Source organism: Asterias amurensis, chromosome 19 (genome assembly GCF_032118995.1).
Source record: "Asterias amurensis chromosome 19, ASM3211899v1".
Taxonomy (NCBI): Eukaryota; Metazoa; Echinodermata; class Asteroidea; order Forcipulatida; family Asteriidae; genus Asterias; species Asterias amurensis.
In genome coordinates this window covers 9,056,050-9,082,686 of record NC_092666.1, presented here as the reverse complement: position 1 = coordinate 9,082,686, position 26,637 = coordinate 9,056,050, and the positions used below count along the sequence as shown (strand labels likewise).

At 38.3% G+C, this 26,637-nt stretch overlaps 1 protein-coding gene across 7 annotated transcripts in view; it reads right to left on the bottom strand.

Annotated features, from left to right (window-relative positions):
* Nucleotides 1-26,637, bottom strand: part of LOC139951287 (dixin-like) — an 81,476-nt gene that overhangs the window by 33,138 nt on the left and 21,701 nt on the right. For 2 of the 7 annotated variants that reach the window (XM_071950100.1, XM_071950099.1), the window contains exon 2: nt 25,354-25,915. The exons of 3 other annotated variants lie outside the window; for them this stretch is intronic. In XM_071950100.1, the coding sequence (XP_071806201.1) occupies nt 25,354-25,431 (78 nt within the window). In that variant the 5' untranslated portion in view covers nt 25,432-25,915. Of the gene's footprint in view, nt 1-1,554; nt 1,754-9,083; nt 9,313-25,353; nt 25,916-26,637 lie in introns of those variants that run through there. 2 more of the 7 variants (XM_071950097.1, XM_071950101.1) reach the window with 2 other exon arrangements.

Below are 26,637 nucleotides of genomic sequence, written 5' to 3'. Positions count from 1 at the left end.
GACAAAGCGTTGGTTATTGTAGGTCGAGTGTTGATTCACAAACTCACTGCAACTGTGCATTGTGTTTCATGTACATTATCGTTTTTCTTTGTTCGCTGCGGTATTTTCAGAGCAGACAATATTACAATATTACTAATGGCATTTATGGTGAGCAGTATTGCCAATGAAATCTAAACTGTTTGATTTTGAAATGGAAAGGTGACACACAGTGACCAATAATACACTATAATCCTACTAGACAGCCACTGCAATAGTTAAGCAGCCCTGATACTTCACGAACCCTTTATTCACAGAGGTGCCCTTAAACACAGAGGTGCCTTTAAAGCCATTATACACTTTCGGTACAGAAAAAGAAAAAAAAAGTTCACAGATTTATAAATAATTTACAGGGTTTACAGAAGGTAATGGTGAAAGACTTCTCTTGAAATATTGTTCCATGAAATGCTTTACTTTTTGAGAAAACATTAAAACAATATCAATTCTCGATAGCGAGAATTACGGATTTTTTTTAAACACATGTCATGACACGGTGAAACGCGTGGAAACAAGAGTGGGTTTTCCCCTTTATTTTCTCCCGACTCCGATGATCGATTGAGCCTAAATTTTCACAGGTTTGTTATTTTATATATTAGTTGTGATACACGAAGTGTGGGGCTTGAACAATACTGTTTACCGAAAGTGTATAATGGCTTTAAACATAGTAGATGCCCTTAAACTGCCTTGCCCTATGTTGCCCTTAAAGACACTGGCCACTATTGGTAATTGTCAAAGGCCAGTCTTCTCACTTGGTGTATCTCAACATATGCATAAAATAAAAAACCTGTGAAAGTTTGAGCTCAATTGGTCGTCGAAGTTGCGAGATAACAATGAAAGAAACAAACACCCTTGTCACACAAAGTTGTGTGCTTTCAGATGCTTGATTTCGAGACCTCAAATTCTAAATCTGAGGTCTCAAAATCAAATTTGTGGAAAATTACTTCTTTCTCAAAAACTACATTACTTCAGAGGGAACCGTTTCTCACAATGTTTTATACTATCAACAGCTCCCCATTACTTGTCACCAAGGAAGGTTTTGTGCTAATAATTATTTTGAGTAAATACCAATAGTGTCCACTGCCTTTAATATCAACTTGTAATAAGCTATCACACAAGCGCGAGTGGAATACAGAAGAAAAAAAAGCGATTCTGCTTCCCATTCTTCGGCCTTGTTGGATATTAAATGCAGACGTGTTATAATGTTTTGTATTCCACGAGCGCGCGTGTGATAACGTATTTAACTTCAAGGAAACTTGCGGCGCAGTAAGAGCACGCAAGACGCAGGGGTGATATGGGTTCATATTGTTAATAAATAATACTAATAATAAATAACATTTGTATAGCGTTTCCTACAGGCAGTTCAAAGCACTTTAACATTATCTGAAAAGATGTGTTGCTATGGATCGACCAATCAGAATCAAGGATTCAAGCCTACTATTGAAGATACAATGTAATATTAATTATCAGGACTGTTTTTAAAAGACAAACCCTCATTTGGAGAAACAGCGACAAACCTACCTCTTTATAAAGATTCCACGCATGAAGTACACACCACCGTTCCACGACTAACAATCGCAGCGATTTGACAGCAAACCTCATCTTCTGTTTGAAACACCCTTGGTAGCCAGCGGCCGCCCTTCCCTCGGCAGTCATAACAGACGAGGTGGATGCGTAGAGTTTAGACTGTGACGACCACAGTAGATGCTCACAACTGATACTAGGGTATGATTCCATTGTGATTTTTAGATTTTTATCAGATGAATGTTGACGACTTGCAGTCCACGGAATGAACACGTATTTTGGCCCTATAAAGTCTATTCCAAAGTTCGCTTATTCAATATTTAAAAAAAAATTATTGCACAAACCTAAAGTCACATCCAAACAACAGTACATTCTAACGATTCATTTTGAATGCGAACACATCATACTAATGTCTTGCACACAGAAAAACTATCAAGTGTAATTTACGTGCTGATATTTTATGAAATATAAGAGTTTTCAAGTTTCACCAATGAAACTATGGTTAAAATACTGTTCTCTAGTACAGAAATAGATTACACAATTGTAACCAACAATATTTGCACTCATCAGTGAGACATCCTACATCACTTCAGTTCTCTGACATAAAAACACGAACAGCCAGACAGCGAACAGCTGTTGTCGTTTTTTTTTTCTTTTTCAAAAAATTATTCCTCCAAACTGTATGACCCCAACATCTTGTTGACGCTTGGTTGAATCAACACAGAAGTCTGATTAATTATTCTTGATGATTGTATACTATGTTCAAGTTTGAGATGGATGGATTTGGTTTTCCCTCTGAGAGAAATACCACAGAGAATAGAGCGTGAATATTTATAACTTTGAGGATTCTTTACATCGCTGAAAAAATAGATTCACTGATAAAAAATAAGACTTGACTCAATAAAAGCTGACAATGATACTTCCTCCTCCTCCAAGATTTGTTTGAGTTTTCCAGAAAGATGACATCAAATTATCTCTCAGATGTAAATTACTTTAACCGTGTGAAACACGAAGCATATTATGCACAGTTTATCTAGAGTTCACTTCTGATACAAAATTTAAGATTCGTCTCGATTAAAGCTGACAATGATACTTCCTCCTCCTCCAAGATTTGTTTGAGTTTTCCAGAAAGATGACATCAAATTATCTCCCAGATGTAAATATCTTTAACAGTGTGGCACACCAGGCATAACATGCACAGTTTATCTAGAGTTCACTTCGCTATCAACTCGCATTCCACGGTAAACACTGCCAGCCAATTTATATTTCCACCTCAAACCAACATCCTAAATAGATGAATTCAGCTGCACGAATATCCTCCGACAGTATTCCTTACAAGTGATTTCCACACAAAATAATCCACAGGGCTGCCCGAGTTGCACATTCAGAAAGTCATGGGTGAAATCATCTTGTACGTAGTTCATTTACCATTGGTTGTTCCATAAACTCAACCTTACCTTCACGCATAACACACTGTATACAAACGCAAGTCTTACAAAGCGATGCACTTTTGCATCCATGTATTGAGGTATAGCTCACTCAATAATAGTCTGGCACAAAAAAAAGTCTGTGTCTGTTATATCCATAAGTCATTTGTGAAGCACAGGTCCCAGAAGTAGTGATTCTACTAGTTCACTAGCACTTCCATAGCTCTGTCCGAAATATCCATAATGTGAAACACTGGTCCCAGATGCAGTGTTTCTAATAGTTCATTAAAAACACTATCGCAGCTATTCAGCAACGTGTCTTTGACATTGGTGCATCACCCCAAGATGAGCATTCCTCGTTTCATTCCTGCATCGTCGTCTTTCATCCACATCCTGTCTCTCCTCTCTATGGAAGAAGCTGTGCCTCTGTCAGGCACAACCAGACTCAGGAACGGCAATCATGAGAATATTATAATCACTCCCTCACACTGAGTCGGCAACTCCTGCCTCCTCCCCTTGTAGCGTTCAGACGGGTCGGCACGACGGCGATCCTCAATGCATCACTGCATCTTATGTAAAGGAGATTTCTTAGTCATATTTAGGCCACCCAGCTACCAGAGGAAGGTTAATTATGCACTTGTAAAATATTTGGCACTACAGGGGGGTATATTTTGTACCTTTTCAGTCAGTAGGTAGAGTTGAGACAAAAGAAACCATTGTTTTCTTCTGAGCATGTGCCCATTGTCAAATGCACATCATTATTTGGTGTATGAAGAGAGAAAGATTTCCATTGTATTGCATTGAAAAATGATACACAAAATGTATCAGTTAACTACTCAGTATATTTATGGCATAGTACGTATGTAAGACAGGACTTCAAGCTGTGCATGGTGGAAGTACGTACTACATGTACTATGAATAAGGTTTCCGGTGACACCATGTAAGAAATCTCATTTTTTGTGAGCTGAGGTGGCTTTCGGGGTTGTCTGCTCATTTAGTGACGTACACAAATTGTTCAGAGAGAATGTTTTGCTAAGATGCAAAATCGCTGTATGAAACCCTTCCTTGTAGTGAATTCAGAGCTAGAAGAATCCATTTAAAATTGGTGAGAAAATTATCTATAAATAGAGTCTACTGCAGTGGAGCGTTCATTGTTGTTGCTGTACAGTTATGTAATATACCATAATATTATAATGTCAACCACAGCTGTGCAACTTGTAGCAACGATCAGAATAGAATATCCAACAAATGTACTTCAGAATCTGTCTGAGTTCCTCAAACTTCATGAAGGACGCAAAATACAAACAGAGAAACCTGCCTTGAGAACCCTCTGTCCCAAATTAATGACAATCACAGCTGTGCAACTACACACAGAAAACAATTACATCAATCAACATTGGGGCCATAGCAGGAGTGGTCGCAGTCCCTGTCGGTTTCTTCTAGAATCTGCAAATCCCAACATTGTCAAGCAGTTGTGTGATCACACGAAATGAAATGATGTTGATCCAACAAAATGCACTTCAGAAACCGTCTCAGTGTCCGAGTTCTTCAGACTGTAAACTTCATGAAGGACGTAACTACGTAACAGCCTCGAGTACCATCTGAAACGTCCACCAGCAATTAAATCCAAGCATATGATCCGAGGTACAGACACTACGAGCGGTTACCAACCGAGCAGACTGTAGAAATCTTAACACGTGTTGTCAAGCTTTCTTTTGAAGGGCACCGACCACCAACAACCAACACTGACAGAAGTACTTCTTTGTTAACAAAAAATATACTGTATAGCAGTAACACGTGTTAGTCTTTCAACTGTACGTGGATGTGGTACAACTGGGCAATCCTTGCTTGATATCAACACCACCCTAGACCTACATGTCTACTACACAATCATCAAGGTAGATTGATACAATCAACATTTGGAAATTCAAATGTATTTGAAGTAGCCCTATAAATACACTGTAGGCTTGGTATTCAAGAATTCGTTCTGCTCTACTGGATTTTATTTATAATATTGAAATCTGGCTTGCTCCTGGGGCTTGAGCATTGCTAGGGGAAAAGTGTGTGGCTTGGGGGCTTTGTTAGTGTGGTCAGTGGGCAGGGTATTGTTGCTTTCATGCCTAAGGGACAGGAGGGGTGGTGCAGGCCTGTATGTTTCGTTTTTGAAAGGGCAAGGGCACCAAGGCATTTTCTCTTTGGCAAAGGGCACCCTATGAGGAAATTGTAAACTTCTACTGGAGCATTTAAAGGGCACCAAGGCAATGACAAGGGGCAACTCGCCTCCGTTGCCTCCGTGCAGTATCAGGCCTGGTGATGTGGAGGTGGAACTAGGAGTGGGTGTGGCATGATGGAGGCTCCATCTCATCGAATGCTTAGTTTTATGGGGGTGCAGCTTTGTTTTATACCCAAGAGTTAATTTAGGGTTTTTCACATTTTGAAAAAGAACACTGTGTCAATTAATGTATTCTTAAATGACTTGTTTTCTGTGTAAAGCATAATTTCCATAAACACAAATTTGTTGCATTTTGCTGACCAAGATGTAATTTAAATGTGTGTTGCTCATGCAACTACAGGTAATGGCTTCATGCTCCAACACTAGCAGCAGTCTTTGCAAAGAAAGTCTCATACTTCACATTTTGATCTGCATAATCTGAAACTGATCACTACCCATCACCCAATACTTTCCCGACAAAAAAACATATCCGTCATCATCTCAAATGAAAACAAACGTAGGCAGAGTGAGTTTGGGCGGCGACGAACAGTGACATACTGATTAGCAAAGTGCAGTTTATACAGTAATCAATAGAACGTCACTCTGGCTCGTTAGGCTGGGCCTTGCTCTATGGCTGGACCCGAGTGCTAGCAGCTGACAGATGGTGTACATGTAAATGAAGTCAAATAATTCCTCGGTTTAGATATTAATCAAGAGTCAACATAAATATTAAAAGGTTTATAGTGTATAGTTGCGCAATGCAGTCTGGCTGCAACAATAAACAAGTTTATGTAATATAATCACAGCCTTGAATTTCATTCTAGAAATTAATAGGGCACAGCAATTTTCCTTATAATTTTCCTCTAAATAATTGTTGTATTGGAACTTTGCAGAGGGCACCACAGTGAAGATCACAGGGCACCGTAGCAAATGCTGTGGGTGCAGTGGGTTATTAGGGCCTGTTGTCAGAGATACATGTACCAAGATTTGCATAATCAGGGAGATTTTATACAATGATCCTAGAGTTAGAATTATATTCAACTTTATAGGTCAACGGTTTCACTAAATAGGGAGACATATTATTAAGGTCGGTCTAATTCTTCTGATCAGGCTACATATTTGTATACAAGATAATTACATTACTACATGTAGGTTCAAGCACCAATCCTACACAGTCTAACCACCCCCCCCCCCCCCCCCTCCTCCTGCCGAGCCATTGTTCTTTGAGAGGCTGATATTCACAATAGAATGGTCTGCTATAATGAAACAGGTGGACTGTTTATTATCCCAGGAGTGGTTATTGAATCATAAGGTTCTTATAGTACAATGAGAGTAGGTGTACACTATGGTATTGGTGGTGCATGAGTCATCAGTGTGTGTTATACAGGAACCATTGGGGCTAGAAATGGAAGGGTTTCCCCCTTTTCAAAACATTGATTCCAGGAACTCAAAAAACTCCCCAAAACATTCATTCAGCTCTAATAGTAGATTCTGTAAAATTTGCATTGGAGATTAAGAGAATTACTACATGTATTTGCTTAGTTTCTATCCCTTGACTTGTCTGTCCATGGGTTTACTGGTTTACTGGCCTGATGCTAAACAAAACACTGGCCTTGGCCTTATAGTCCAGTATAGAATTTAAGCCCTGCTATAGTTTGTAATATAAATTTGGGTTTTCCCCTTAAAGCCATTGGACCCTTTCAAAACAGTATTGTCCAAGGCCCACACTTAGTGTATCACAACTTTTATATAAAATAACAAACCTGTGAAAATTTAGGCTCAATCGGTCATCGGAGAGGCGAGAAAAAAACGGGAAAACCCACCCTTGTATCTGCACGTTTCGCCATGTCATGACATGTGTTTAAAATAAATCTGTCTTTCTCGATATCGAGAATTGATATTGTTTTACTGTTTTCTCAAAAAGTGTTTTTCTGTACCGAAAGGGTCCAATAGCTTTAAACGGATGTGTGAAAGCAAAGTACTTTCCTGTGGTTAATGAGAAAAGAAAATCACAACTGGGCATGCTACTCCGGTGGGGTTTGAACCCACGACCGTTGCAATTCTAGAGCAGTGTCACACCAACTAGACCATTGAGATTACCCGGTGTTTAGAGAAAGTTTGAATCCTATATTTTAACAGTGGGTAATGCAGCGATTTAATAGATGTTAAAGTTTGCACCGGTGATAAAGAATATTAATTTTGGAAAATTCCCTTACTACTAAATAATATTTAATTTCTAAGTTTAATTCAAATTCTGTTCATTTTCAAACCACAAGGGAACTGTAGGTGTAAATTTGAACTCATTTAGGGATTTTGTTCCAACACAGATCATTTAAAGACTGAGGGATAAAAAAAGAAGTATGATTTTTCACTTTGAAAATCATAATAATGTTGTACACAATGTTCAAATTCCTCCAATAATCTTAGATACTTTACTGATGAAAATGTATTGAATCAAATTCCATGAGGAAAAAAATGCAAGCTTTAGACTTTAGACCTTGGGTGTGGTTTTATCGACGCACAAAAGAGTGAACCACACCCATAAATCAATAATTCCGACTGTGGCATCAACTACGCTACATCAATCCCTACATGCTGTCTCCATGGCAACAATGACACCAACAAAAACCTGGAAACTAGGTCAGTAGTTTAAAACTCAATGAGACGGCAGATGCTGCGATCTTATATTAAATGTGGTCACCATAGTAACAGATACGGACTGTTATTGCTCAAACATTTTCGCTCGACTCCTGTGTGCAGAATGTCCTTCGAATTAATTTCCGGCTCAATTATTAGAAAATGAAACTAGAAAGAGAAATGGGAACTGGATGGGTTTGAGGTTAGACCAAGTATTTATAGATTTACTCGAGAGATGTTCAAGACCATCTTTATCCACATTCACTTCAACTGCATCGATGCATGGGTTAACAATGCATCCCGTTCACAGATAGACCCAACTCAGTACCAGACTTTAACTATGGTCGCACTCCAATAGCGTTGTCCAACCAAAGCGATACATTCCAGCCAGAGTAAGCCAGACCTAACCCATTTTGCAATTTCTTTTTTAAGACAGGTACAGACGTTCCGAGAATTGGTGTGACCAAGCCTTTAAAGGCAGTGGACACTATTGGTAGTTACTCAAAATAATTATAAGCACAAAACCTTTCTTGGTAACGAGTAATGGGGAGAGGTTGATAATATAAAACATTGTGAGAAATGGCTCCCTCTGAAGTGATGTAGTTTTTGAGAAAGAAGTAATTTTCCACGAATTTGATTCAGATTTAGAAGTTGAGGTCTTGAAATCAAGCATCTGAAAGCACACAACTTCGTGTGACAAGGGTGTTTTTACTTTAACTCTTATCTCGCAACTTCGACGACCGATTGAGCTCAAATTTTCACAGGTTTGATATTTTATGCATTTATGTTGAGATACACCAACTTTGAAGGCTAAGTCTTTAACAATTACCAATAGTGTCCAGTGTCTTTAACAATCAGAATCAAAAGGAGAAAAATAACTACCATTTAAAATACAAACTGTATTGTTAAACTGTACAGTAAACTTTAATTTGTTAATTGAACAAAAACTAAAAAGCACTTTGTACATTAGTAATTGTCTTTGACAGTTACTAAAAGTATAGCCCGTCTTTGAACTGGAGGGGTTATTGTAAGCATTGTTTATATAGTTGACCCAACCAAAACTTCTGTGCCATAATTTACAGGAAATACATTTACACTTCCCATTGAAAATGTCCACCACTGAAAACATTCATACAGTGTTCATCGTACAACATGGTACAACATTGTAATAACATTCCTGCCTTACCTTGATAGCCTTAATAAAGCTTATCAATCTAGTCCAAAAGAACCTAATGTAAACTTCAACTAACCTACATGTAGTTAAACTTGGCCAATACGTGTTCATTCTGCGGCGCGTTCATTCTGTGTCCAGTCATTTTGTAGCATGTCTGTGGTTTTTTTCGCGAACTATTTTCTGATAATGATAAATCCACTGTGACATTTCACAAGTAAATATTTTGTCCTTGTTGACGGTTCATCTACAGTTGATGTAGGTGCAGTGTAGAAACACTAACTGGTCCAATCCTGTAGGGTCTACTGACTACACTAACCTGTACTGATGGAGTCCAAACTGCCTACATGTATGTGTTCAATATTCAAACGGAGCTTTTTATGACATTTACACAAGGTACTAAGTTTGTAAGATAAAGAAACAAGCCAGAGGCAAATAAAAACTTGTTACACTTAAAATGAAATTCAAGTGCGGTTCTTGTTTCTATGGACCTTGACCTGGAATTTACAGAATTTAAATGCTGAAGAGTCACATTCAACTCTCAACATGTACTTACAAACTACATACATACCTTTGGTTTTTTGGACCATTCGATTGCATTTAAATGTAGATGTATACAAAACTAACATGTGAACATTTTGTGTCGTCTTTGAAATTTCACCTAAAATCTGGAGCAAAATTTCTGCACCGGGTAAAATAAAGCCTAAACAGAATACACAATTAGAGAAGTGTAAAGAAGTTCTCTAAGATTTAAATTTGGGATTTTATAACCACATTACTTCCAAGTGAAGTGTCACAAACTGCTTTACTATTGCAAGCTGACTGTACACTCTAACGATTAAAGCTAGTGGACACTTTCGGTAAACAGTATTGTCCAAGGCCCACACTTCGTGTATCACAACTTATATATATAAAATAGCAAACCTGTGGAAATTCTGTAGGCTCAATCAGTCATCGGTGTCGGGAGAAAATAATGGGAAAACCCACCCTTATATCTGCACATGTCATGACATGTGTTTACTATAAATCGATGTCGAGAATTGATAATAATGTTTTGATGTTTTCTCAAAAAGTAAAGCATTTCATGGAATAATATTTCAAGAGAAGTCTTTTACCATTATCTTCTGTAAACCCTGTATGTTACTTGTAAATCTGTGAACTTTTATTTTTTTTCTGTTCCGGAAGTGTATAATGGCTTTAATAAGCTTCTAAATTTTGTTTTTTAATAAGCTGTTTTGGGTTTAAAAAAAATTTTAAAAATCCCTTTAGTGGGACTTGAACCATCGACCTCTGGATTAACATACCAATGCTCTTCCAACTGAGCTATCCATCCCTACATGTATGCTGGCAGTCTCCTTTTATAATTAGTTAAATCTTCATTTGGTGGTGCCAGTCAGAAGCCATTTACATTGTAGCCGTTCTACCACGTGGCCAGGGATCACACCCAAGTTTACGATACAACCTAGGGATCAACTTAAGGGGATGCAACTTTTAAATATTTTAAATATCAAGAAATAAACCATAAGCCCACATTAATAAGCTCTCTCCGAGTTCAGACGAGACAACTTTTTCAACATGTCTGGCCCTAACCCAACAGATTCTTTTAATGGAAACCCAATTGGTTCTCCACACTCTGCCATGATGTCAAAGCGCCATACCTTCACAATAACTATTGACCTTAGTCTTAGAGTACTCTAGTGACTAGACAACAGCTGAGAACGTCAACAGCGGAACATTAGAGCCTCTGAGTGGCACTAGACTGTCGGGCCACAGGTGTATTATCTCAGTAAATTTCACACCAAAGATAAACCAGGGTCCAATTTCATAAAAAGCTCTTTAAAAGATTTATAGAAGTACAATATTGGTAAAGCACATCAATGGCAAGCCTTAAAGGCAGTAGACACTATTGGTAATTTCTCAAAACAATTATTTGCATAAAACCTAGCCTTGCTCAGGGCAGTCGAACTATTCACTCCGAAAAAAGACCACCGTTGTATAAAACCCACCCGTATTCACTCTGCGTAACATCGCAAGACACGGTGCCCCGTACACTATCCGCATGCGGAGGCCGTCAGGCCGACAGCCTTGTAGGGTCTGTGTTGAAGCCACTGACCTCATTACTATAATAAGCGAAGAGTTCCCACGGTCAGCTCATTATCATAATGCCCGCGAAAGACGAGACACGTCTACATCATCACACACCACCACCACGTACGCTCAGCGAGCATGATTGGCGTGCGTGATTGGACGTCAAAATGAATAATTCATTTGCCTCACATCCTGTGTTGTCTGATAGGTCTGACGAACGATATACTTCATGAGCTGCATACTAGCATATCCGAGAGCCCCCCCAATTTTTTCCACTAGTGGATTTTTTTCAATACAACACATTAAACCCGGAAGATACAGACCCGACAAGGCTGTCGGCCTGACGGCCTCCGCATGCGGTTAGTGGTACGAGTGCGATGACTTGTGTGAACAGTATTCGTACGAACTGACAGTGTGTATACGGGTGGGTCATGCAATGTGATCGCACACACCATGCACAGGGTATACGGGTGGGTTTACAACGGCATCTTTTCGGGGAGCGAATAATGCGACTGCCTTGAGCAAGGCTACATAAAACCTTACTTGGTGACGAGTAATGGGGAGAGGTTGATAGCAAAAAACATTGTGAGAAACGGCTCCCTCTGAAGTGAAGTAGTTTTCGAGAAAGAAGTAATTTTCCACAAATTTTATTTCGAGACCTCAGATTTAGAATCTGAGATCTGAAAATCAAGCATGCATCTGTAAGCACACAACTCTGTGCGACAAGGGTGTTTTTTCTTTCAATCTCGCAACTTCATTGACCGAATATTGCATAAAACCTTACTTGGTGACGAGTAATGGGGAGAGGTTGATAGTATAAAACATTGTGAGAAACGGCTCCCTCTGAAGTGAAGTAGTTTTCGAGAAAGAAGTAATTTTCCACAAATTTTATTTCGAGACCTCAGATTTAGAATTTGAGGTCTCGAAATCAAGCATCTGAAAGCACACAACTCTGTGCGACAAGGGTGTTTTTTTCTTTCAATCTCGCAACTTCATTGACCGATTGAGCTCAAATTTTCACAGGTTTGTTATGTTATAACATGCATATGTTGAGATACACCAACTGTGAAGACTAGTCTTTGACAACTACCAAAAGAGTCCAGTGTCTTTAAGTACAATATTGGTAAAACAAAAAATTAGCACATCAATAGCAAGCCTTGAACTTCACTCTTGAAGGGTCTAGGCATTTTGTCTTCGGAGGAAAATGTAAATTTGTGTTGGACTTTTGCAGCAAAAGCACAGGGTGGGTTGCAGTGGGTGCCATGAACTAATTTTGAGGGCCTCCAATAGTACTTTTCAATCTACAGGGCTCACCCTTAACCACACTAGCCCAAGGTACAGTAGCCTACATTAAATATGATGTCTAGAAAAAAACACTTCACATTAAAACCATTGGGCTACGTAGTAAACACCAATTCTCAACTTGCCCTGTGTACTAAAAACAAAAATAAAAATTAGTATGTGAACACAAATTTTATAAAAAAATTTTGGGGTGTGTGAATTGAACTTCATTTTGACCATTGAACTTGTTGAAGAAAGTCGGGGCATTTGGAACTTCCTGCCAAAAGGCAAGTTTAAAAGTAAAATACACAGTTTTCTAGCCCGGTGGGTAGCTTTACGAAAAAAAGCTTAATCGCAAGGCCTGGTATACTCGTCTGATCACCACACTCCTGCAAGAAATTTTTTAGGTGTTAGTGTCAAAGTCCAGGAAATAGCAGTTGGAGACACACAAATTCACTGTCTCTTATTTTGATAGCCACAATCAAAATAAGCCTGACATGAATAACACACAATTCTTCCAAGGAGTTTTTATCCGACGTTAGTAATGCAAGTTATGTAAAGGGCAATCATAATGTTTCAAGGAATTCCTCTTGGAAAATTTGACTCAAGAGAGGGCGCTATTTCAAATGATAGAGATACTACTGATACAGTGAGAAAATCATGCATCGTTCAAAGCAGCCAAGGTTTTTTTGTTTCATTGAAAAAAGTAGGATAATTTTTTGAATGATGTTGCCTTCAATAAACATTTCAAACAATTTAATAATTACTATTCTGATTTTTTTCCCAAGGGCAAAACAAAAACAAAATCAGACTTAAAAGCAGGAAGAATAAGCCTGGTTTATTTCGAGGCCTGGTCATTTTTCCCCAAGAAGAATTTTTTTCATTTAGAATGAGCTTAGCTCAAAGTTACATCACCTAATAACCTACTTAAAATTTAATAAGCGATTAAAAGTTTCTTTGTCAAAAATCATTGATTTGTTTTCAGGAGGCTTCAGAGCGCTAAGCATCTTTTTAAAATACTTAGCACTCGGCATTGGTTGCTACGGAAAGCTTTGTGGTGCACCCATACATGGCCTGGTGTAGACCTTCTAAATGCACATGACGACATTTCAGTAGGGCGCCCTCACCTAGAGGTCAAAAGGAGGTTGTTTATTGGCCCATAGTGTGCGCCGCGTTTACAAATCTGTGCTTCTCGATTAATTTGTGACTGTTTTTCCTCAAAGATGGCGGCTGGCTGCTGTCAATGCATAGGTCTATTTACACAGAGGTCAGGGCCTCTGTTGCCCCTCAGGCCTTGGCCTTGTTGCCCTTTCAAAAAGTTCCAATAGACGTTGAGATTTTCTAATGGAAAAGTGCCCATTGCAAAATGAAATAGCCTTGCCCTCTCAAAAAAGTTATGGAGCTAATGTACACAATAGGTGATCCTAATTCTTGCTGATCACAAGAGGGCGCTAGAGGACATCATCATTGGAACGACACTTGGGCGTTGATTCAGATGCAATCCTTGTGCATGCAAGTTTTTGCCTGTGGATTTTTTTCACAGAACTCGGGAAAGTACCGAGTATAAAATTGACTTAATAGTACAGTACAATCAATTATGGTTAAACTGTTACATGTTAGAGCACTGGATTCAAGCGCTGGTGATTCCGCTTATATCAGAGGGTGGGTGCGAGTCCAAGTCTTGGAACTTGTCTACTTGAGCAAGATACTTTACGTTGCTTCTGTCCTTCGGATGGGACAAAAAGCTGTGATAGGTCCCATCATGTACTACTCTGAATCAGTAGTACATTCAATATTTTAAGAAACCCATAGCACTTATCATGAAAGAGTAGGGGTTAGCCTCCAGGTGTTTCTGGTTCACGTCAAACAGGTTTCCTCAGGTTTGCGAGATTAAAGAAACATTACAGAATTGGTTTTTGCTAACAAACAGTTGCTGGCAGTGTACGCATTTTATGTAATCCACCATACATAAACTGACAAACCTGTAGAAGTTTGAGATCGATCGGCCATATGGGTCACGAGAGAATAGTGAAAAACCGATTACAAATTTTGCATTGCATCAATGCCAAAATAAAAATGAATGAAACGCTCACTGAGCGATAAACTCCAAATGCGAAGTTAGATTATTTATTTCTCATCAAATATTACATTTCAGACAGAAATATTTCAAGGGATGTTTTCAACTATTATCATCATTAAACCGTGTGAGTTTTATGTAAATCTGTGATCTTTACGATTTTTGTTTCTTACCAATTCTGTAACGTTCCCTTAAAAATATTAGGCAATCTTGTTTCTTTACCAGAAATATACAACACAGAAATATTTAAAGTGTATGATGAGCATATTACATGACTAGCAAAACTTCTGACAGGAAAACAACATTTCTGAATTATCAGTATCAATTTTCTTTCTTTGCTCTTTTTCTATTTTGCTACATACATGTATGCACAAAAATTTTACATACCTCGTAAAGGTTCATCGATTGACTGAAAGTGAAACACCACGTAATCCAATGAGAAATCACAAGCTCCCTAGCACAGAAATGATCTCAAATCAGTGCTGTCTGTTAAAATCCTACCAGGATTCTACCGCTTACATTTGCAGTTATTTTATTTCAAATGACGCAACTCTTGCTGGCCTACTGTTCCAATATCTAGAATACAATATATATCCATGATAGTAGAACAAGACCGAAGAAATCTCTTGGATATTTCCAATGTCACAACTCAACCCTTCTTGCTGGCCTACTGTTCCATCATCTACATGTAGGTAGAGTAGACTGTGTTAATCCATGACAGTAACAAGAACGAAGAAATCTCTTGGATATTTCAAATGTCGCAACTCAACCCTTCTTGCTTGCCTACTGTTCCAATATCTAGACTGTGTTAATCCATGACAGTAGAACAAGAACGAAGAAATCTCTTGGATATTTCCAATGTCGCAACTCAACCCTTCTTGCTTGCTTACTGTACCAATATCTAGGTAGAGTAGACTGTGTTAATAAATGAGAGTAGAACAAGAACAAAGAAATCTCTTGGATATTTCCAATGACGCCGACTCAACCCTTCTTGCTTGCCTACTGTTCCAATATCTAGGTAGAGTAGACTGTGTTAATCCATGAGATTAGAACAAGAATGAAGAAATCTCTTGGATATTTCCAATGTCGCAACTGAACCCTTCTTGCCCGCCCTACTGTTCCAATATCTAAGTAGAGTAGACTGTGTTAATCCATGACAGTAACATAAACGAAGAAATCTCTTATATTTCCAATGTCGCCAACTCAACCCTTCTTGCTGGCCTACTGTTCCAATATCTAGGTAGAGTAGACTGTGTTAATCCATGACAGTAGAACAAGAGCGAAGAAATCTCTTAGATATTTCCAATGTCGCAACTCAACCCTTCTTGCTGGCTTACTGTTCCAATATCTAGAGTAGACTGTGTTAATCCATGACAGTAGAACAAGAACAAAGAAATCTCTTGGATATTTCCAATGTCGCCGACTCAACCCTTCTTGCTTGCTTACTGTTCCAATATCTAGGTAGAGTAGACTGTGTTAATCCATGACAGTAGAACAAGAACGAAGAAATCTCTTGGATATAAATATTTCCAATGTCGCCGACTCAACCCTTCTTGCTTGCTTACTGCACCAATATCTAGGTAGATTAGACTGTGTTAATCCATGACAGTAGAACAAGAATGAAGAAATCTCTTGGATATAAATATTTCCAATGTCGCCGACTCAACCCTTCTTGCTTGCTTACTGTTCCAATATCTAGATAGAGTACACTGTTACACCAAGACCAGATGACAGTACATTCACAAGAAGAAGATATCACATGAATATTTACAACGTAAGATCCAGATAGAGTGCACTACTGGTAAGCCATGACAGCAGAACAAAATTGAAGCTACCCTCAGCTTGGATGGTTCCGATATCACAACCCAACCCTTCTGACTACAAGTGTTACAGTGCTCAATCATCCAGTAAAACAACAACTAAGGGTTTACAGGATTACTATTGAGTCACTATTCCAGAATGTTACGTTTCAATGGTTGGGAAAACAATACAGACTGTCAGTGACTTATTTTTCTAAGATTAAATCAATAACTCATGATAGTCAATATTTGTTGTCAATAATCAGTCACACAGACAATGTCATTGATACACTGTTAATTCCTCAGAGCTCATTGATTTTCTCCAGCAACATGTGTAAATCTTTCAGGCCTTGAATTTCATTCTTGAAGGGGCACAGCAACTTTCCTCTGGCAAGTGGCAAGGGGCACTTCTTGGATGAGAATGTAAATTTGTATTGGAACATCGTGAAGGGCACCACAGCACCAACACCATTTTTTTTTTTTTTAAGACTTTTGACAGTCTGAATAGTTCAAAGTTCATCATATTCAGATGATGGGTTTCTGTAAAATAATTCTTAAACACAAATTTTCAACAACAAAAGTGCTGAAAAGTTTTACGATATAATTGTTTTTCTTTGTAATGTCTAAGATACAGACACTATGAAATGGAACTGTGGAAGCATAAAAAAGGTTTCTTCAGGAGATGACGTTAACTTGGATCTTTTTTGTTCAACATGTTCAAGTGGATGTAATGTTAGTCAAATCTTTTAGGACGCTATGGGTATTCTGGTACATGTCGTTGTGGCTGCTATGGGTATTTTGGTACCGCTTGTGGGCGCTATTCAATTCAATTCAATTAAAAAACTTTAACCATCCTCAACAGGCAATTACATCAGTTGGCCAGCTCCATATAAAAACATTAAAAGTTATGGCTAGAAATAGACAATATCTGCCCTATACAATTATTTAAAAAAATATGTGTATTTTGGTACAAGCCCCTAGGTAGCCACTACGGATTCGTTGGTGGAAGCCGCTTGTGGCCTCCATGGTCTCTAAAAAGGGAAGTAAAAAACAGCTTGGTTTTCTGCGAAATCTGTCCAAACAGCCTTCAAAGTCTGCCATTCTACATTTCTTCTATTTCTACCTCCATGGTTCTACAAAGTGTAATCATCAATGGCCTTTAACTATAGAGACTATGGTGACATTCCAGCTGTGAACTCAAGCGTAACATGTCGGTTTAGGAGATAATCTGAAAGTATGGATTTTTCTTACTATCACTATGCTGTAATAAGAGAGATTAAAATAACAAGAGGATAACACACAAGAAATCATTCTGACCAGTAACAACAAGGCATGGCATACCCTGGAAAAACGTTGAGGCAACTTGAGCCCCTTTCACACTGTATCTTATTCCGGTGGAATACAACCCTTGGCCATGCCTTGGCAGACCCCACAATTTGTTTTACCCCAGGGTCACCCCATCACACTTTCACACTGTCCCCGCCTAGGTCCCTATCCCGGGGTTCCAGGGGCACGTTTCAAGAATACCCCCAGGGTGTTACTGCTTACTCCTTATTCCGGAGCAGGGGTAGCTATTCCCCAGGGAATGTCCATCTGCCGGGGTAGATCAGGGGTAAAGCTACCCAAGTGTGAAAGGGCCAGCTGTTATCTCTGGGGTTGGCCCCAGGGAATAGACTAATGTAGTGTGAAAGGAGCTCTGGAGACAACGCATGAAATAAGAAGTAGTTCACAAGATACATTATTATACGTATCTTACAAATGCCAACATGGCCAAGAGAAAATTTTTACATTGAAATGCAACTGCATTCCTACTGTAAAAAGAAAGATTTGTTTATTTTCCCTTCTTAGAAACTGCCAACTGACAATGTATATCTCTTCAGTGGATGTGAACCTCTGGGTATGGCACTCAAGAAATTAATAGCGCCAAATCATGTAAATGACAAATACATATAAGCGCATAATTCTGAGAGAAAGCAGCGCAATCCTATTTGTGTATGTCATGTATCAGGTTCTTCACGAGCACATGCACATCACAGGCAGCATGCCAAAAAAACTAAAAAATTATTTGATGATGACTTGGACAAGGTCTACTCCTCACCAAAATGCAGCCATACCAAGATTGACTGCAACTACATGTATTGGGGAATGCAGTAATTATTCATTGTGCATTTATAACATGTTGTACTGACCATGGGATGCACAATGCATTAATAGCTGGAACTTAAAGGCAACAATAATTGGCACAATAATTGTTAGCTCAAAAACTCTCTTGGTAACGAGCAAAGGAGAGCTGTTGACAGTATAAAACGTGATTTGTTATTGTATGCGTTATACACTAAGTTATGAATTACCAGAGATGTCCAGACCATGCTTTTAAAGGGAAGGTACATGTTTGGTAGTTAGTCAAAACAAATATTAACTTAAAAAATGACTTGGTAACGAGCATTAGGGAGCTATTAACAGCATAAAACATTGTAGGAAACGACTCCCTCTGAAGTAACGTAGTTTTTGAGAGAGAGGTAGTTTCTCACTAAAATAATGAAAGACTTCTTACTAGCTAGAAGTCTTGTATTCTTATCTGAAAGCACACAATTTCGTCCAACAAGGGTGTTTTTTCTTTCATCGTTTTCTTGCAACTTTGATGACCATTTGAGCCCAAATTTTCACAGGCTTGTTATTTTATGGTTATGATGCGATACACCATGTGAAAAGACTGGTCTTTGACAATTACCGAACGTGTACCTTCCCTTTAAAGCAGGTGTTATCTACGTACAGCTGGTTTTAACATAAAATTAGGAAAGCGCCAGACAATCCACAACAAGACTAATTGTGTTGTTTTAATATTACATGCACATGTGTGTAAAATGGCACAGCTGAGAAATTAAAAATTAAGAGTGTGCTGATCACTGATCAGCTAAAAAACACATGGTAGTCTGTTAAAGGCCAAGAGTACACAATTGTAGGCCTACTTGGTAATTACTTCAAATATTAATGACAAGAGCACTGGAGAGCTGTTGATAACATAAAAAAAGAGTTTGAGAAAAAAAGTTATTCAAAGAAAATCGTATGTAGAATGCTCCAGGATTGCACAGTTGGGCTTTTAAAACTAAGATCACTAACAAGTAGAAAACATTGTGAATACCTTGTTTCCATTCAGCGTGCTGTGGCTGAACTTCCAAAATTTGTTACCAGAGTGACCCATAGTTTTGAAAAAACTTGGTGTATTGTTGTTTGCACTAAATAAATGTAATTTCCAAAATTCCAATTTATAAGTGTCTTGGGGCTCGCAATAACCACTAGACCAATGACAAGAGTCTCGCACATGTAGTTGAAATTTGATGAAATTTAAACAAAAATTAAAAACTTATCCCCTTTAATTTGATATTAAAGGCACTGGACACTATTGGTAATTGACAAAGACCAGTCTTCTCACTTGGTGTATCTCATCATGTGCATAAACAAACAAACCTGTGAAAATTTTAACTTAATTGGTTGTCGAAGTTGCGAGATAATAATGAAAGAAAAAAACACCCTTGTCAAACGAAGTCGTGTGCATTTAGACGCTTGATTTCGAGACCTCAAATTCTAAACTTGAGGTCTCGAAATCAAATTCGTGGAAAATTACTTCTTTCTCAAAAACTACGTCACTTCAGAGGGAGCCATTTCTCACAATGTTTTGTATACTATCAAACTCTCCCAACTACTGGTTATAAAAAAAGTGAAGTTTTATGCTAATAATTACTTTGAGTAATTACCAATAGTGTCCACTGCCTTTAATGTGGATGTTAATTATGCATCTCAGACTCCTTGGTGCATTTATAATCACAGAATGACAAGATGCAAACTGAATGTCCTTGTCTTCTGAGTCTGCTCAATATTAAGAGACTAAAATATGAGAGCATCTCCACAGTACCTTATAATGGCCCATTAGGCCAAGTAAAATTAAATTAGAGTTTAGCGTTCCCGCCCACTTCCTTTTTTGGGGGGCCGCATTTATTTTATCTTTACCCATTCAAAATGAGATTTAAAACCATATTGTCAATCGATACATCAGAAAATCAAATACTTGCAAGTGGTGAATTGGCTTATGTGCTAGTTACATGTACACGGTTAACTGAACAGTGCTCAGCCGATTTCATGAAACAAAATGATTTAATTCTATTTCGAATTAGGACAATCGAGTAACATGTTCTTGCGAAAGTGAGCTTTGTATAATGTAGAGCATGCAGGGCTTTTACTGAGCAAACCATAAAACAAAACCACTGTGAACATGTTTATTTTCTTGTCTAACACGTGTCTTTCATCATTGTGTGTGGGAAAAACCATAACTGGTTGTTCAAAATTGTATAAAAAATGGTGGCCAGGCCATTCTGACAAACCCCCAAAACCCTGCTTTCTTCTTTTCAGGAGCCAGACAATCTAAACATGTTTTATTTTTTACTCGGCCTTATGCGATTACAATTTCCATGCCTTTTATATTGTGCGGGCCTTGAGATGTAGCGTAATTGACTTAAAATTCAGATTTTTATCTGATAAATCATTCCCTTAGGGCAAGTGTGCACTTCATCTTAATTTATCAAACGACACACGAACACATGGTGGAAATGGACAACGTTTGAAGAAGGAATGCTTTGATAGCCAATTGGAGTATAAAGTTAATCAGATTTGTGTCGTGGAAAGTTGAGCTGCAAAATATAGTGGGATTGAGATGGGGGAAAGGGTCCCCGGGATATTACAAATCTGTGGGCGATCTTGAACCAATTTTTTTAAGTTTAGCCGGAGCAGGCTGAATTGAAACAAGGTCCCCACAAAAATTTTTACCTGGTGTTTATCTTTGGTTTTCAAAAGCTTTACTCGAAATCGAATTAGGGCATTCTAAATTGTTTCTTTATGATTTTATCTCAAGTCCCCAACACGTTGCTCAGTGGTCTAGTGGTATTACGAACTCGTTGTGATGTATTATGTTCATCTGTTATCTGTTTGTCTGTCTGTCTGGTTGCCTTGTTTTCTTGTCTGTCTGGCTGTTTTTACTGTGGGGTGGTGGGTCTGTCTGGCGGTTTTTAACAAGCTCAATGCTTTAAACCAAGACAGCCCTGTACTCTATTTGTTTACTTAGTCCGTAATACGTAACTGTCGTTATTCTTTTATGAGAGTGTGGAAATGTAATCTTTAATTCAATTGGAATTGAATAGTGGTTAACCCCATCCCTGCTCTATAGCAATACAATGGTCATGGTTTCAACCCATCAGATTGATTTGCTTGTGTTTTTTTTTTCTTCATAGAACTCTGGAAAGTACTCAGTGTACAGCGCATAGTAACGTCTGTCAATATATCAAAATACTCAAAAACTCTATACATTGTTTAGTCATCGAATTACCGGGTCTTTTTAATCATATCGATAGATCAAAATTTTTCGATGATATCAAAAATTTGGATGTTGTAAAAAACCTACCTCCATGCAAAAAAAGGCTATGCAATTCTTCAGCGGAAAAAAATACGGGAAAAAATGTCCAATTAAGCACGAAGATCAAGCAAACCGATAAATTTAAACTGTATTAAACTGTCGGTCTCGTTTTTTTTAGTTATACATGTAGGCCCATTGTACATTGTAGGCTTCATCCTGAATCCTGACGGGGAAAAACTTTATATATCGAGTCGAGTATACTCGATATTAAATTTTCGATATATCGGTTACTAAAAAAACTGACATCAACGGATTTCGGTGCTTAGTATTATAATATCTCATAATGTTCTTTATCCCTGATGCAAAATTAAAAACTATTATACAAATTAAATTGTATCCTTTGTCCTTGATGTAAAATTAACATCCAGTAATATGCGGTCAATAATATTTTAGGAGCTGGGTCTATTTTCCTGATCTTGGCAATATCTAAGATGGACATTCGATCCTCTCGTGCATTGTCAATACCCAGTATTAAACTTTATTTGCAATCGTTCAGCTTTCAGATTGAAAACTTAATCAAATTTTTGCTGATAATTGCTAAACCAATAATCCCTGTTAGTCCTTGCAGCCTTAGGGGGCGGTCCAAGATGTAAAAACAATTTCACTGTCATAAGAAGATTACAAGGAGAAGGGGGGGGGGGGTTCAGAGAAAAGTGTAAACTTACAGATAATGTTGCAGTCTGAAGCAAAAAGATGAACACAAAAACGCTGGAAAATGTTGGTATGGGAAGGGGGATGGGGGAATACATTTAAATAATGTGCCTCGATACTGCAATGCACAAGAAAATGATAACATTGACATCAGGGCTTTTGGAAAACTCACAAGACTACAACGCTTATAGAGCTAGAAACTTTTACTGCTGATCAGAATTTAGGCCTGTTTTACAATTGACCTAGATCACTGCTCTAGCGCGAACTGGTGGCTCCCCGATTTCGATGAGGAGTTGAAATCGGGGAGCCACCAGTTCGCGCGAGAGCAGTGATCTCGCGAGAGCACTATCTCAGCGCGTGGGCCGATTTAACGACTTGTCCACAAGTCTACAATTGATCAGAATCAAAATGAGTTGAGCATGCACTCAGATCTACATATTTCATGTCTTTAAATACAATGTGTTTACTTCAATACTCTTGAAAGGAATTGAAAGACTTTCACATTCACAGTCCACATTTTTCCACAAATATATTAAAAAAATTACGCATATTACATAAAGAAGTACTTGAATCATCAAGCTTGTCCATATTGTGAGAATACTGGGCTGACAATTACATGTAAATCCACACCGACACTTGTACACATACATGTACTGGTGGGAGGGCGGGACATTAAAAAGTAAATTTGGGTACAAAGTGTAAGCCCTGTTTCAGGCCTGTGATACACTTCCTTATAATTGAAAGAGCAAGGGTACTGAGGCATTTTGCTCCTGGTAAAGGGCACCCTACATGTATAACAAAAATTGTAAATTCTACTGTGAGCATTTCAGAGGCACCACGGCAATGACATGGGACTTGGAGGCAATCGCCTCTGTTGCCTCTGTGAAGTGCCAGACCTATTTAAAAGAGAGATGGACCTTCACAATGCTGTTACTGTTAGTTACTTACACCACAGTGAATAGTACCTCAGAGTACTGTAGGCCAACCAGTTATTCAATTGATGTGCTATTTTGTCTAAATGTATTGTAATCATATATATGTTTGGGTAATTATTGTACGAACCCATAGGCTGGGGGAGGGGGGGGGGGTGTGGGGGGGGGGGGGAGTGGGGGGGTTTGCGCTATTCATTCATGAACCATTTCCCCCTTACTTTGAAAAAAAAAGTGTTCTTGACAATTTCGGGTTGACTTGAGCTGATTAAAGGGGAATTAGCCTGAATGCTTGGCTAAGTGGAATGCCTTTTACATGTAGGCTGGTAACCCTAAATGGTGCTTACAAAACATCTTATAATTGAGTTACTGCAGACATGGTTTATAAAAGACAGTTTTAAAAACTTTTTGTATACATTACAGTTGTACATAAAAACAGGTGCGACATCATAGATTTAATAAAAATACTTCAAGAATTGCGTACAGTACGCAAGGGATCTCCTCATGATTTTTCAAAACTGAGGGCATTCTGAACTTACAAAGTATACTCTGTATAATATCGACCAAAATTTGTGCGGATCATCTTTTCTTTTCTTGTTTTTCACATCTGGTTCAGAGAGGAAATCATTTTCTCAATCATAAAAATTTAAGAAGAAAAGATGAGAAACAATGTTTTGTGTTTTACCTGGCTGCAGTGCTCTCTCAACAACACTTTGAAACTCTATCAATTCAAAGGGGGTAATCCATGACAACAGTGGGTAACTACCCAAAACATTGTGGGCGTTTATTACAGGCCGACATGATATTCACTCGTGCAACAAAATGAGAGTCAAGTCTATAATACTGTTTACATTTGAACAGGGCTGTAGTACTTCACGGGGGCAACATGGCAATTTCCTCCATGCCCCTGGTAACAACTTAACAGTGCCTTGTTGCCCAATAAGCCTTTTGCGGGTTAGATTTGGTCTTAAATGCAATCAGTGACCTGCTTCTGAATTCAAAAGTTACCGCTTCCTCAGACTATATAGAGATAGTTGTAGAGGTCAAATGGTTCAGGGGTGGATTTCACAAAGGTAGTCCTAACTTAGGACTAGTCCTAGGCAATGCTAAGAGATAGGACCGGTCCTAAGTTAGGACCAGTAACTCATCCTAACTTAGGACTGGTCCTATCTCTTAGCATTTCCTAGGACTAGTCCTAAGTTAGGACTACCTTTGTGAAATCCACCCCAGGGCAAGTTCGTGTAGCAACCTCCAAATGAGCAAAACCCTGACCATGATCAAAATTTGGGCATGCACTAAACATGGTAATGGTGTTCGTCCTTACGTACAAGGTAACTACACAAACGCTTGCCTTGAATCATGTGACACAGAAACTGGCTCTATAGTCCGAGGAATTCAAATTTAAGTGGTCCATGTAACTTGTGATCTTGGAAGTAAGCCATTGTGCCAGAAAATATCCGGAACTAACGCGCAAACATCAGTGGAGTCCGGTGGGTGTTTCAACTTTCCAACCATTTTATAGAGCAAAAGCTCTATAAAATGGTGTTTATTATGGACTGTGGTTTGACGAACTGCAGACTGTATGGAAGTGCTGTGTGTGTGGTAAAGCTATTACATGTAATTTCCGAAACTTGAAATCCAAGTAATGAAGTGATCCAAACAGGAAATGATTTTAAATTAACAACTTTCCTAACAAATTCCTGTCATCCTAACAACTTCCTGTCGTCCTAACAACTTCCTGCCGTCCTAACAACTTCATGTGTATAGTTTGAAGCTTTGCATGGTGTGGATAAATACAGTGTACAACATGTAGGAAGAAACTACAAATTAATAGTAGGCTAAGCTTTCGAGTACAACCATGTGTAAATCTCTTTTGTGTGAGTAATGTCTCTGGGAAGAGTCGTTTCGAACAGTAAACTCTGCTCGTCTCCTGAAGAGTGTCACGGAGTGACGGATGCGCACTAAATTTGGTTTTAAGAATCCACTATTATTATTATTAATATTATTATTTTTACAAAAACAGAGATGAAGAGAGAGATAGTAACTTCTATGTAACTCACCGTCCATTCTTCCCATGAGTGCGATGAACCTCCTTTGCCTTTAGGCGTTGATGGTACTGGGGACGCTGTTGTCGACATCTTTACATCCAGGTCTTAAGAGTCAATGACACATCCAGAACTCTGTCACTCGGTCAACGATGTTCGTCATTTAAAAAAGCCATCAATGTACAGGAGCAGTATAGTATCGTGATGAAATGTTTGGCCTCAAAAATAAAAAAGATAAACTTGCATATAAGTCTCTCCTGTGTCTTCCCACACTCAATGGCAGAGTTAAAAAGATAAACTTGCATAAGTCTCTCCTTGTAGTGAGGATGTCTTTCCACACTCGATGGCAAATCGCTTGATGGCCTCAGAGTTAAAAAGATTAAACTTGCATATTAGTCTCTCTCGGTAGTGAAGATGTCTGTCCAGTACTCAATGGCAGATTAAGAAAGATAAACTTGCTCAAGTCTCTCCTGGTGATGAAGATGTCTGTCCACACCACTTGGCAGATTGCTGGATGTTTGTAGCCACTCCCACTTCAATGTAAAGTTCAGCAGAGGTCAAAGGTCATCAGAAAACCCTGGAGGGTGACAGGCACAGGCTAGATAGCTAATGGAATTACCTCAAATCACATAAACGCACCACTCTGTTTCGCTTGACTTATAATGCATTATTTGTAACCAACCACGAACATCAACAGCACACAATTCATTCACTGTCATTTGTACAAGTTTGCTAATTCATTAAGGACCAATTGACATAATGTTCAAAATGTAATTTTAACATTTTGGAAGTGATTTAAAAGGGCAATCACAGACAAGAACGACAGGCTACAGTTTGTATGATGGTTACCCATTTGGCATAATAAAGAGGGGCGAGACTCCAAGCATCACAAGGTCAAATTGAGTTTTGTGTTGCACTGATTTTTTTATAGAAAGCTATAAAAAAAAAAAATATAAAAAAAAAAAAATCCATGAGTCTCCTGTAGGTAAAGATGGTGTTTAAATAAATTATTTTATTTTATTCTTTCCCAGTGCAATTTGAAACATGATGGACAAAACAAAAATATTGGTCTGTGCTTTTGAAATGTTTGCACCAGTCAAAGGTCAAACTCAATGCCGTTTTGATTGAGTATCATCAAAATTCTGGATTGAACAAAAATTCTTTTCATATTTCAAATGTGAAAAGGTCATCAAACGTTTTGTGGTTTCTATTTTGATAGGCCTATTTCAACTCAATGCCGTTTTGATTGAGGACTAACAAAATAACATGACCAACTTCAATTCCATTCAAAAATTTCTA